Source organism: Lactuca virosa, chromosome 5, assembly GCF_052849685.1.
Source record: "Lactuca virosa cultivar CGN04683 chromosome 5, Lactuca_virosa_CGN04683_v6, whole genome shotgun sequence".
Lineage (NCBI taxonomy): Eukaryota > Viridiplantae > Streptophyta > Magnoliopsida > Asterales > Asteraceae > Lactuca > Lactuca virosa.
In genome coordinates this window covers 394,003,682-394,016,253 of record NC_136430.1, presented here as the reverse complement: position 1 = coordinate 394,016,253, position 12,572 = coordinate 394,003,682, and the positions used below count along the sequence as shown (strand labels likewise).

General features: G+C 35.6%; 1 protein-coding gene across 1 annotated transcript; it reads left to right on the top strand.

Moving 5' to 3' along the window:
* The first annotated feature begins 8,951 nt into the window (after window positions 1-8,951).
* Window positions 8,952-10,214, top strand: LOC145113182 (Plant basic secretory protein (BSP) family protein). Its single transcript, XM_079049302.1, has one exon. It carries the CDS (start codon window positions 9,012-9,014, stop codon window positions 9,999-10,001), a length of 990 nt encoding a protein of 329 aa, XP_078905428.1. The 5' UTR covers window positions 8,952-9,011; the 3' UTR covers window positions 10,002-10,214.
* The last annotated feature ends 2,358 nt before the right edge of the window (window positions 10,215-12,572 follow it).

Sequence of the window (12,572 nt, the reverse complement as noted above, 5' to 3'; positions counted from 1 at the left end):
CCATGTTATCCTAACAAAATGTATAGAGCTGGAGATCCAGTTGTGGATGTAAAGCAAACATCTCAATGTTGCAATCATCATTTTAATGTAAAACCACAAGGTATGTTTTTATATCAAAATGAATAGAACATGTGTTTTTACTAGGAACTAGTGGGAGTATAGTGACATTCCTAATCTTGTATGAATGAGACATACTTAATCATTTGAAATCACATTCTGACTAAGCAGGGTCGTTTTCAACTTGACTCGGAGAGTTTCTAAAATAAAAGACTTAGAAAGGAGAAGATACATTCTTTAAATGTGAAAACTATAAGGGATAGATAAAATGAATGTTAAAGGTTTTATGTCTTAATGCATATGTTGGAAATATCTTGAAAGGGATCAAGACACAAGATTCTTTTGGAGAATTCTTGGCATTGTCATATGGCACCATTTTGAGCTAGCCTCAAAAGTACCTAGCTCATAGGTTTGAACTAGATGAAATGATTTATATTCCATTTGCTTGGCAAATGAATTCATCATTTACGACATATTATGCATAGGGCATGGTATATGATCATGTTGTAAGCATGTCATAGGATACTAATTGAATACATGGTTAAGTCACTAGATGACTAAGAGAGCATTCTAAGAGTACTTTAGAAGAACTGAGAGAATGTATATGAGACAATCAGTTTAGAAAGGATCTTTATGGAAAGAGCTACACAAGATGTTAATTTCTAAACATATATAAATAACTATGAATTATAATTGGATTTTGACTTCATTATGGAATGAAGAATATGTTTTGTTGGAATGAGGTCCAAGCAAAACATAATGGCACAATCTACTACAAAATAAAAATACACTAATTTAGAAGTTGAATTCAAATATGATTGGATGAATGAGATCATTGAAAAACTATGTTGATCTCTGCCATTCAAGGATCACATAGAAATCTTTGTGACCTCGAGAGTATACTTAATCAAGCTAAGAGACTCTATGTCACGAAAGAACACCTATCATATTCTCCAAGACATTTAACTATACTTAGAGTAAAGCTAAGTATGGAGATGATAGTATTCACAAAATTCACACAAATTAAATTTTGTCAGACCCATTGATAAAGTCATTCTTTTGAGCTAAGTATGAATGGTCACACTTAAGCTGTAAGACTTTATTATTCTAGAAATGGGATTTTGATTTGGATTTGGTATTTGGATATTGGAACATTATAACAACAACTATTAGATAATGTTATGATATATTGAGATATAGTCATCACATTAATACTTGTTGTGTTCTATATTAACATATTTAATCCATGAATAATGTTATTATTCTAAAGGTTCATAGTCAGTTATAATTGTGGGAGCAATTATAAAGTAAGACTAATATGAATTGGATTGGTTGACTCCCACTAGATGAAAGTAGGAAACTGGTTGTAACCAAGTTTCATAGGTACTTGTCAGAGAACTAGTATTGAACTGACCCGCATCAAGATCATCTCATGGATCGCTATCATGAATGATACTTGATTAAAATGTACTATCTTTGTATCCTTAACACCTAAGATACATAGTGGGACTTAAGTGTAGGGAGTACTATGCTTTGATATAGTCAAATGTTGTTCCTTAACAGGGCAGTTATAAAATCCATTTTCAAGTATGGTGTGAACTATGCAAGAGGCTTATGTAGTCAAGATGGGATTTGTTCCTCTTATGTGTTGAGATTTAGACATCTAAGGCGCCTTACTAAAAGTTGAACAACTAATGAGATTGATCGCGATTCATATCTCATGTTCAACATGATGTCTGTAGCAAAGAGATAATTGATAAACTTACCTTATACACAAATTTTAGCCTTGGGCTTCTGGGAATTGGGAGTTGATAGAATGGTACAAAGTCGTATGTTGATGGGGGCAGTGAAATGTTGCTAGACGTTCACCACTGTCTATGTCAGTCTAATATGAATCTTACGCAAGTGAGAGATTGAAAGATCTAGTATGCTCAAGAACCATATTAAAATGATATTGCTAATTAGCATATGATACTAATGGGTCACACTAACAACAACTTGATATAATTGATTATTTATTAGAAATTGATTTTAATAAATATTCAACAAACTCTTATAATTAATTGGAAACTATTTATTTCTTGGAAATACTAAATTTTCATTAGCAAGTAACATAATATATCATATAGTATGATTTATTAAGTCATGTACATTATTTTGGACTAGAAAGACTCTTTTTTCTTTTAGCTAAAAGTTAAAGTTTACATCTTATAAAGAGTTATAAAAATTTTATAAACTTCTCTTCTTTTTTACTTATAAAAAAAAAGATGAGCTAGTTTCTAGGAAAAAAGACATGCTCTTTTGAATATAATAAGAGAAAGTAAGTATGGCTTAAAAGGCATGGGATACATGTAGGCTTTAGGATATGGAGTGCTTAAAGTGTTCAGAACCCTTGGGTAATGATTTAGCTTTAGGAAGGCTTTCATCCCTTCATTTTTACTCATCAAAACCGTATCTCCCTCATACTCTTTCATATTCTCTCTTGCAAAGAAGTGTTAGAAGATTACTTGCTTGCATTTTGCTCTCTTTAAGTCATATTTGGATATGGACTTAAAGCTTAAGAGTTTTGACTAGCATCTACATCAAGTTGGCTTCATGTTGGTGTCTCAAAGGTTCCACATTCTTCATAAACTTCCAAGCCTCCCAAGAGGACCCAAAGAACAAAAAGGTTGTTATTCCTTCATCATTTCTTTGGTTGGTGTTTAAATCTTTCTATAACTTGCAAGATGATCATTGGTGGGTATAAAAGGTTTATGTCATGTTCGAAATTTAAAGTCTTCCGTTTGCCATGATATGAGTTTTTAGAAACTATTTTTGAACTAAAACCCAACGCCTCTTACACCAATCACAAGCTAAACCTCAAACTATATCAACACCTCTCTAAATTTGACCAAAAGTCAAACTCATCAAAAAGTCAACGATCAAAGTCATCCCTAGCTATCCTTCCGCATCGTGGACACCCATAGGCCACATCGTGGCAGCTATACAACAAAACTGGCATGGTGACACCAATCTCCATGTCATGGCAAGAAGAATGTCATGTCGTGGTAGATGGGCTCTCACAGCTTAATGAATTGAGCTATTAACGCGTAACCCCATGAACCACAAATCTCAGATCTGAACCTTCCCAAGGTCTAGATGGATAAATTTTCTAACTTTATCCATTAAGACTTCCCAATAAGCCAAGATGTAACATCCATAAAAATCATGCCAAATTTAAACTTTTTAAAACATTTCAAAACCCATGATTATTAAAAAAAACTTGTTTTCAAAATAGTAATGTGTCAGAGTATCCCAGAATCAAATCATAAGATATAAGGAGCGGTACGATCACGCCTTCGCCTTCCCGCGATCATCAGAAGTACCTGAAACAATAATCGATAAATGTAAGCTCGAAGGCTTAGTGAGTTACCCCCAAAATACCAACGCCATACATATATAACCATATCACATAAACAAACACAGCATGCATAATGAGCCTTCAGCCTGACTGGACCGCCTCGCAGACCTTCAGCCTATTTGGACCGCTCTCCGCGCCTTCGACGCGTCTGGACCGCCTCGCAGGGCCTACAGCCTATCCGGACCGCTCGCCGAGCCTTCGGTCTGACCAACATGCCCTCCTGGGTCTGTACTCTATCCGGACCGTCCTGGGTATCTTGGCCTACAGCACGAAGCAGGACTTGCCTCAACCCATTCCCCCAAACCAACAAACATGTGCACATACGTATCATACGCTAGCTAGAAAGTACAGATAGTCATACAGATCTAATAGATTACTAATCATGGCAACCATCTTATAAGCAGGATATCGATCTAACCGATCACTAACATAGCAACCATCCTATATACCAGGATACCGACCTAACCAGGTCACTAAGCATATCACCATCCTAACTACCGGGATGTAAATCAATAAGCATATCATGCAATAAACCCGGATACAAATCCGATAAAGGTCGACATTGGTGCCTTAGACCCTGTTGATATAGTGAGGATAACTCACCTCGCAATGTCGATCTGAACTGAAGAATCGAACTCCCGAATCGCTGTCTCACCAAAAATCCCGAACTATCCAAAATAGCGAATATTAAGTCAATAAATGGGAATATCAATCTTGACCAAGAGTCCCACATATAATCATAGTCCATTTTGCCTTTTCCCTAATTTGGGCCAATGCCCAATACCAAATCCATGATCCACAAGTCCATATATACAAGGCCCATCATTGGCCAAAATTTCCAAATTGGGCCTAACTCCCTAATTGGGCCTCATTTAAAGATTCACTACCAAAACTAGCCCACAATACTCTTATCCAAAGAGCCCATCAAGGTCCAAGTCCAACTAGTCCAAAGGCGGCCCAATCCCGAAGCCCAAATCGCAAAAGCCCAACAAGGGTCGTACGTTGGGCGTACTCTGCCTTGTGTTGACCACCATCGGGGTGGTTGACTCTGTACGCTAGGCGTACAAAAATTACGCGAGGCGTATGCAAGGTTTCACCAAAACCCTAATAAGTGCTTAATGGCTTAAGCACTTAAGCCCAAATTCCAGATCCATTGACCAAAAGTGTCTTAGAACCATAAAGTCTCGAACTTTAAGACTTTGGATGTCCAGAAAGCTCTTAATACATGGTCTTAATCCATTAAGACCTTTCTACTACATGCATGGGACATCTTAAGCCATTGGGACATCATTTTTATCACTTAGGACCCTTTCTAAGGTCTGAAAGGACAACTTATTTCGTCCAAATCATATCATGCACCAGCTTGGGGACTTTGGGACAAGAAATGGTTCCATAAAGCTAGCATGGCAAGATCTATATCATACAAGCATAAAGTTTGAAGCTTTTTACCTTCTGGGGCTTCTAGGGCACAAAGCAACTTCAGATCTACAAGCTTGTTCTCCTTCTCCAACTTCTTGATGCAACACCTTCTTCTCCAACTACTCAAAAAATATTGTATAAGCTCACACACTCAAGGAAAGGATTAGGGTTTGGGAAAAACGGCTCAAAACTGTGGAGGCTGAGGTAAGGTAGGGTTATGAGCTCATAAGGATGTTTATATAGCACTTAAACCCTAAATATTAGGGTTTCCTTTTGACATGAGTACGCCCAGCGTACACAAGTGTTCGCCCAGCGTACACAAGTGTTCACCCATCGTACTAGGGCGCGCCTAGTACGCTCAACGTACCCTTATGTACGCGCAACGTACGCCTCCTGATCCCCAAATTGCAGTTTTAGCCCTTAGGCTTCTCATGGCTTCACCCATCCATCCCCAGGGACTATAAATGACAAATCTTGGGATGTTACACAAGATCTCTAAGCCTAAGCTCTTAATGGTTGCACCAAATTCATGAACACCAAACTAAGTCATACAAGTCCTTTTTCTAACAACCACCATGGTCCAGAAACCAAATAGAGCATTGCAAGGTTCTGGAGTTCACTCCAACTCCAAGAACAACAAGATTTGGACCAAAAGCTCATAAAATGACCTATAACTAGATCTAGAGATCTAATAATCAAGGTGAAGACTTTATACACCCAAAAGACCAAAAATATGATGAAGATGCACGATCTAAGCTGGAACCAAGCACACAAGCACCAAAATAGGCTCCTTCTTCCTTCAACATTCACAAAAGTGACTTCACACACTTAAAACATACAAATGGAGGATAGGGTTTGGATGGGGTATGATCTTAGAGGGTGGAGGCTGCCAAATGAGGCAACCCTATGATTTAGTGCCTTTAAATAGGGCATAAACCCGAAAATCTAGGGTTTTAGACCAAAACATCCACCACATCATGGCCAAGACCTTGCCACGACGTGGCACTTCGTAGAAGCGCGTTCCTCCAATAGATAATGCCACGTCGTGGTTCCTCCATCACCACATCGTGGCCAAGCCAAAATCCAAAAAAAAAAGTCTTGAAACTGAATGTTACAAAGAAGTTAGTATTGTTGAACGACTCATCCTAGATAACGTCCTAAATGTTTTAGTGTTTCATGATGAACAGTGATACTAAAATCGACGAGATGGACATTCTTGATTCTATTGAATGGAATGCAAGTTATTTGTTTAATGATTTTTATGTTATACGTATAATTATATGGTAATTCCTTTTTGTACATTTTCCTTCCCTTTCTATTACTTCCCCTATAACCCATGGATATTGCAACATTTGACCATTTTTCATTTTTGGTGTGTAGAAGATAATAATGGGATGAAATTAAGAATGAATATGTTATCAGATTAAGTTCAAAACCATCTGATAATTTTATTTACAAATTAGAAGGTATTATATGATAATTAAGGGTTACTTTTAACCATGATGGTTCTTTTCTTGCAGTTGGTGATGTTAGTGGTCAGCTTGAAGTTCGAGCATATAGTATTTATCACATATTTATTATGTGTAGTTGTTGGTATATGCTTTAAAATTGTATCCCATATTGGTGGTGAAGAAACTTTTAGTAGTTTTATTAGTTTAAATCTCATTCAAATATTTGAAAGGTAATTTGGAAGGAACTTTAAAAGGTGAATATATAGGACTAAGGGGTTTTTAGAATTGTCATATAGTTAAGGTAGTATATATTAATTATCAAAGATTAACACATTTACTTTTCATCTTCATCACTTCAAAAAATTCATCGCTTTTGAGTCTAAAATTTAACTTTTCGTTACTTACAAAAAACAATTCAACCATTACACATTTTCAACCATTGCACCTTTTCATGAAAGATTGTAACTTGGTGGGTATTGCTTAATCATATCTTCATAGTCATGCATATGTGTGAGTATGAAGAAACTTACAAGAATTCATGAGACTAAGAGCATCCCTAAGTCTGCAGATCCTGATATGGTTAGTGTAAGTGGACAACTAATGAGCATTAGCAAAAAAAAAACATTTTCTCTGTAGATAAATGCATCACTCTAGTTCCATTACCAAAGTAAGTTTCATTAATGCTTATTCATTATTCTTTTACCATGGATTTATTGGCATCGTTCCCAGGAACTAACGAATTTTGTTTGTATATAGAACCTAACGATAATCATGTTCGTGATACCAGCAACAAGTTATGCTCCATTAACCATATCGTTTGTACCACGGTGTGCACCCCTCATGTATTTGTACTTTGCACCACCACTCATGATATCTTACTATCTACAATGTGCACCCTTAGGTAAAAAAGTATATTTCCTTTATTCTTAAATAAATTAAAGTATGTTGCTATTTCTTTCATTTTGCCAATTTTTTTTATCTTAACTCATCTTGACAATGGAAATTTTAATAGGTTTTTAATGTACTTGAAATTGTTTTGCAATCTTAAACACATGTGCAATAAGGGTGAGAACTGGTTATATTTATGATTTCTTTGGTTTGAATTTTTTTGAATCCAAACCTAAAACCAAAGTGGTGATGGTAATTTGATATATTTTTAGGATGGATAAACATCATATTCCGACAATAAGAATCAGTTCTAAATATTTATATAATTTAAATTATAAGGCTAGAGGTAGTGATATCACACTTGGTGCACTGCCATCACAATTTTAATCATTCACATCTGCCACATAGGTTTTGTCAAACACCATTTTCATCATGTCATTTAGGTTGGGTGGGTTAACTTGTCAATTGTTTTTATTTAAACAACTAAAATTTCATTAATTTAATGGAAAATTACAACACTTAAAACATGACATAAACAATAGGAAAAACATAATGAAATACTTAAAACACGACTAAAAACATGAATTAAAGCCCACATATCTTAGACATTATATTTCTTCGTAATTTTCGCATTCACCTTCTCCGCAATTTGACATTCATTCTCGCGCAAGTGAGAAATATCTTTCATTAAGAGTTCATAATCACAAGTCTTTTTTTTTTTTTGAGCAATCGTCAACAATTTTTCAATATTCTCATTTAACCCGTCGAGCCCCGATTTCCTATCATCACTTTGACTTGAACTGTCTTTGACACCTTTTTGCTTTCTTTTTGCTCGATCTTTTCTCATGGGACAGCTAGGCCTTGGAACCTCAGTTGGTTCGTCTAGGTTGAGATCTAACCCGACATGGCCATTAGATGATTGGATATGGATGGTTTCGAGGTTTTTGTTCTTTTAGAACCACCCTTAGTGAAATCTTACGATGTGTTCACTTGAAGCCATTTTTTTTAATCCTTCACAACATTCCAAAACTCACCATGTTTGAAAACACCATTCTTTTCTTTCTGGTAAAGTTCTAGAGTTTTGGTTATGAAGATTGCATTATTTGAATTGGTTGACCATTGTCGCTTCATGTTCAAGAAATCCATTACACTTTTGTTGTTGTTCCTCTACTTTGAGTAGATTTGATGTTTTGTTCGCTAGTTTCATTTCTTCAATTGGACAAAGGAAACGTTTCCATAATTCTTTTATAAAATTTGGCCCATTATGATCATACCAACCGAACGTCAAGCCATGATTGTGCCAACGTCCTCTCTTTTTCCGGGGTCAATGCTAATTCGGGGCCTTCCCTTTTATGTTTGAATTTTTTTGGGTAAAAACGATTACTTTTTTAAAAGTTTTGTAAAAAAAACATTTCTCATCTCCCGGGACATGCCAAGAAGCTTGCCTTTGCAACATGATGAGGCTTGCCGAGTGTCATTCGCTCTAACCCTAATAATTAAGAAATGTCTAACAAATTATCAGGTAGTTATTAAGTTAGCAATAAGAATCAATTCTAAATATTTGTATAATTTTATTGATGTACAGGATAATTATTTTTTAAAACTCTCATAATACAATATATTTTTTGTTTTGTCTTTTTATTTTCGGGTACGTAAAGCACACTATCCATAACTCCAAATCAAATACATCGAGGCTGAATAGCTGATTGAGGCAGGAACAGGCCACGACATTTAAAACCCTTTTTGCGTTGGTCAATTTCTATCCACTACTCACAAAATTGAGATATCAGATATGCATGCTCCACTATAATTCTCCAAAAGTACCAACCCTAAAACTAATATTTCCTATATATCTTTCAGCACAAATGGAGGCCCACCCCCTCCTCCAATCTCTCATTGCCACCACCTCCGCCTCCACCACCACATACGGTGGTCGTGCACTTTCCTCCCCGCCACCAAAAGTGGATTCTCACGTCATAAGCAATGTTTCCGGCATCCTTTTTCGTTTAACTTTGATAACATTCATAGGAATTATGGCTATTTGGGCAAACCACGAGGCGTCCAAAGGCTTCTCCATAACAATTGTCAACGATGCAGGTAAGTACTCATTGCCTGGAAAACACTTCTCGCTCTTCTACCAAGCAAACGATAAAGCGACAAGAATTGTCCTCAACACAAGCAGATTTGTAGAAAAACTCCTCTACCCTAATAAAGACTTCCTACATATGAGGAAACAAATCGATGGTGTCACTCTTAGACTTGCCCCCACAGATTTTCCAGGTATTGTGGCAGTTGATTCACGACAACCCTACGAATATATAATCAGTTTGAGTCCCTCGATAATGGAAACTTCGAACAACAATGAAGAAGCCATTGTATTGGCAGTGCTACAAGGCATGGCACGTGTATGGCTGTGGGATGGCAATGGGGCAACTCCACCGGTGCTTTTGAACGGCATGGTTGAATATATAAGCAGTTTAGCAGGTTTCACACTGGCAGATCAAGCATGGACGTCCGGTGGTGATGCAACAAGATCGCCGGAAAAGAATGTTGTTTGCTGGACAGATGAGCAGCCAATAATGGTGGCATGGTTTTTGAGATATTGTGATCAAAGAAAACAACCAGGTGGTGGTGGCGGCGGCGAGGTCATCCGGAGGTTGAACCAAAAGATGAGAACTGGATGGCATGATTGGATGATGGATGAAACCTTAGGCATGGCAGGTCAGCATGCATGTGCATCTTACGACATTCTGATAAGGCATCACAATCTATTAAGTTCAATGTGATTATGTGTCGGGTCTACACTATATAATTGGGTGTAGATGTAATTATGATGGATCCATGTCATTATTGTTGCTTTTTGCTCAAATATTTTTTAATTACCAGTTGCACCTTGCAACATTATTATTTGTACATTGAAACATACGTCTTACCAAATACGTGTCAATATTGTCTCGATGCTTAAATGAGTTCGATTATTTAATAATTTTATATTTCAATCTTGTTTTAGTTTGATCAGGAAATGAATGATCGTGTTGAATTGGCTTGTGTCCTAAGTCTAGAAGCCATTTGGTGCTTGAAAAGTTATATAAAATAATATTACAACATGTTTCGCACAATATCAAATGATAAAGTTCCTTAACAAGAATTGCATCGGATAATATGTTATATAACTTTGTGTCAATAATCTAAGTGTGTCCGACAATGTAATTTACCCCGATATCATTTATCTATCCATGTCCAACAAGTTATCTTATCACTATGTTTTAATATTTAATGTAATCGTTATCATAGGCAACTTTCTGTATAGACGGCACATTATTTTGTATATATAGAGGATCCATCTGTTTAATGAAGGCATGGAGATTACCAACTCTACATAGCAACAAACTAAATGACATGGTTTGTTAGTAAGGAGTAAGGACCACGTCCCATAAGGTGTTATTTATCTTTGTTTCTTGTTTGGCAATAGGGTCAGAAAATGTCCTCAGGCCAAGGGGAGCCCAAATCAGTGGACATAGCAACAAACTAATCATAATAGCGTGTGTATTATAGATCTTTGTACCAAGGATTTTTGGACTTTTGGTGGCTTACTATGGATTAGGCGTACAAAATCCGGAGATTTGATTCGGAGAACAAGATGGATTTGATGAGAGATATGTCACATATTTTGTAAGAGGGTTGTGTTGTTATATATATGGGAAAACTCCAACCGAAATTTTGACATTATTTATACAAAAGTCATGGCTTTATTTTTGGAACAAAAAAAAGATAAATAACCAGCAATTGTTTACGCTCTATATTCTTGGCTCAAGTACAAGTCATCGAGACTAGCTTGTTGTTGATTTTATATGTTTTTGGACCTTATGTGGGCCCATTTTCTATTATTTTCGAATTGAGATGTTGAATTGGATCTCTCTAGAGGTGGTGTTTTCCCTTTTGGTAGTGGGCCTTATGTTAACGATACAATTGTTCGGACTATGTATTAGGATGAGCGGCCAAACTTTTTCCTATCATCCTTGTAGGACCCATGTATGTGGGCTTGTTTTGTTTCAACTCTAGTCGTTGGAGCTAGGAATGGTTTTGGATAGAGGGGGTCTTAATGTTTTTTTTTTTTTTTTTTTTTTTTTTTTCTAATCTCTAAGTTTATTTTGTTTTTATTTTTGGTTGTGTATTCGGTTTTGTTTTCCCTCGTTGAGGCATGTCCCGTTCGAAGTGTGTTTTGTTTTCGTTGTTTGCAAATCCTTATTTGGTTATTTTTATGAATAAATGTTATAGAGGCGAGTCCTCGTTTTACAAAAACAAAGTCACTAAACTTTGGAATGACTTGTTGAAAAGGATATTACAGTCTTTTTTTATCTGGTTTCACCATTAAACAACATCCTATCTTACAAAACTTGTCCATCTTGTCTTCTACGTGTGTGTATATCTACCTTTTTCTCTTGAAAAAACATTTTAAATTTTTAATATATAACTAATTTATTATTTCAAAGAAGAAACCCACACGAGATCTAGGTATCCTCTTATTTGTATTTTTCTTATACAAGATAGTCTATATTGTACAAGATTTCTTCACTACATGCTTTAAACTTCTACTACTGTGGGTTAATGGTTTTGTCGGCCTTTTTTGTTGTTATCAGGAGATTTTTTCCCCCTATTTTAGGGTTTGAGAAGTTTATAACTTGATTATGTTTACGTAAATGGACCGCTAATCCTTGGGGTGGGTTGTGTGCGAACAAAAAACAAAGACGAAGGAACCATATCTGTTTAGAGCGAGTTCATTTGATGCTTGATTTAAAGATTTTGTCCATAAGATTTTTAAGATGGTTTCAATAATTTTAAAAAGTGTTGGGAATAGGCCTAACCAATATAGGGCAAGAGTGGGCCTTGGCCCACCCACACAAAATTAAAGTTATATATATATATATATATATATATATATATATATATATATATATATATATATATATATATATATATATATATATATGTTAAATAATAGGAATTAGAGTTGTGATATGGCATATTCCATTCAAAACTTGAAATTAGTAGAAGAAAATATATTGTTGTCTATGTCGATTAGACTCCATATTAGATTATTTCAATGATGTAAGACAACATCGTGTGCAACTTAAATAAACAATTTAGTTAAGAATGCATATATAGTTACATTTGGTTATCATTTGAAGAATTTTGTCCCTCGTTCATATTTTCTATATTATTTGGTCTACCCTAAAATAAAATCTTGGCTACGCCGCTGGTTGTGAAGCTAATAAGCACTTTTGAAAATAGTTTTTATCATCCATAAAAAGTTATATTTCATAAGTCACATTTACATGACTTTTTAAAACAACTTA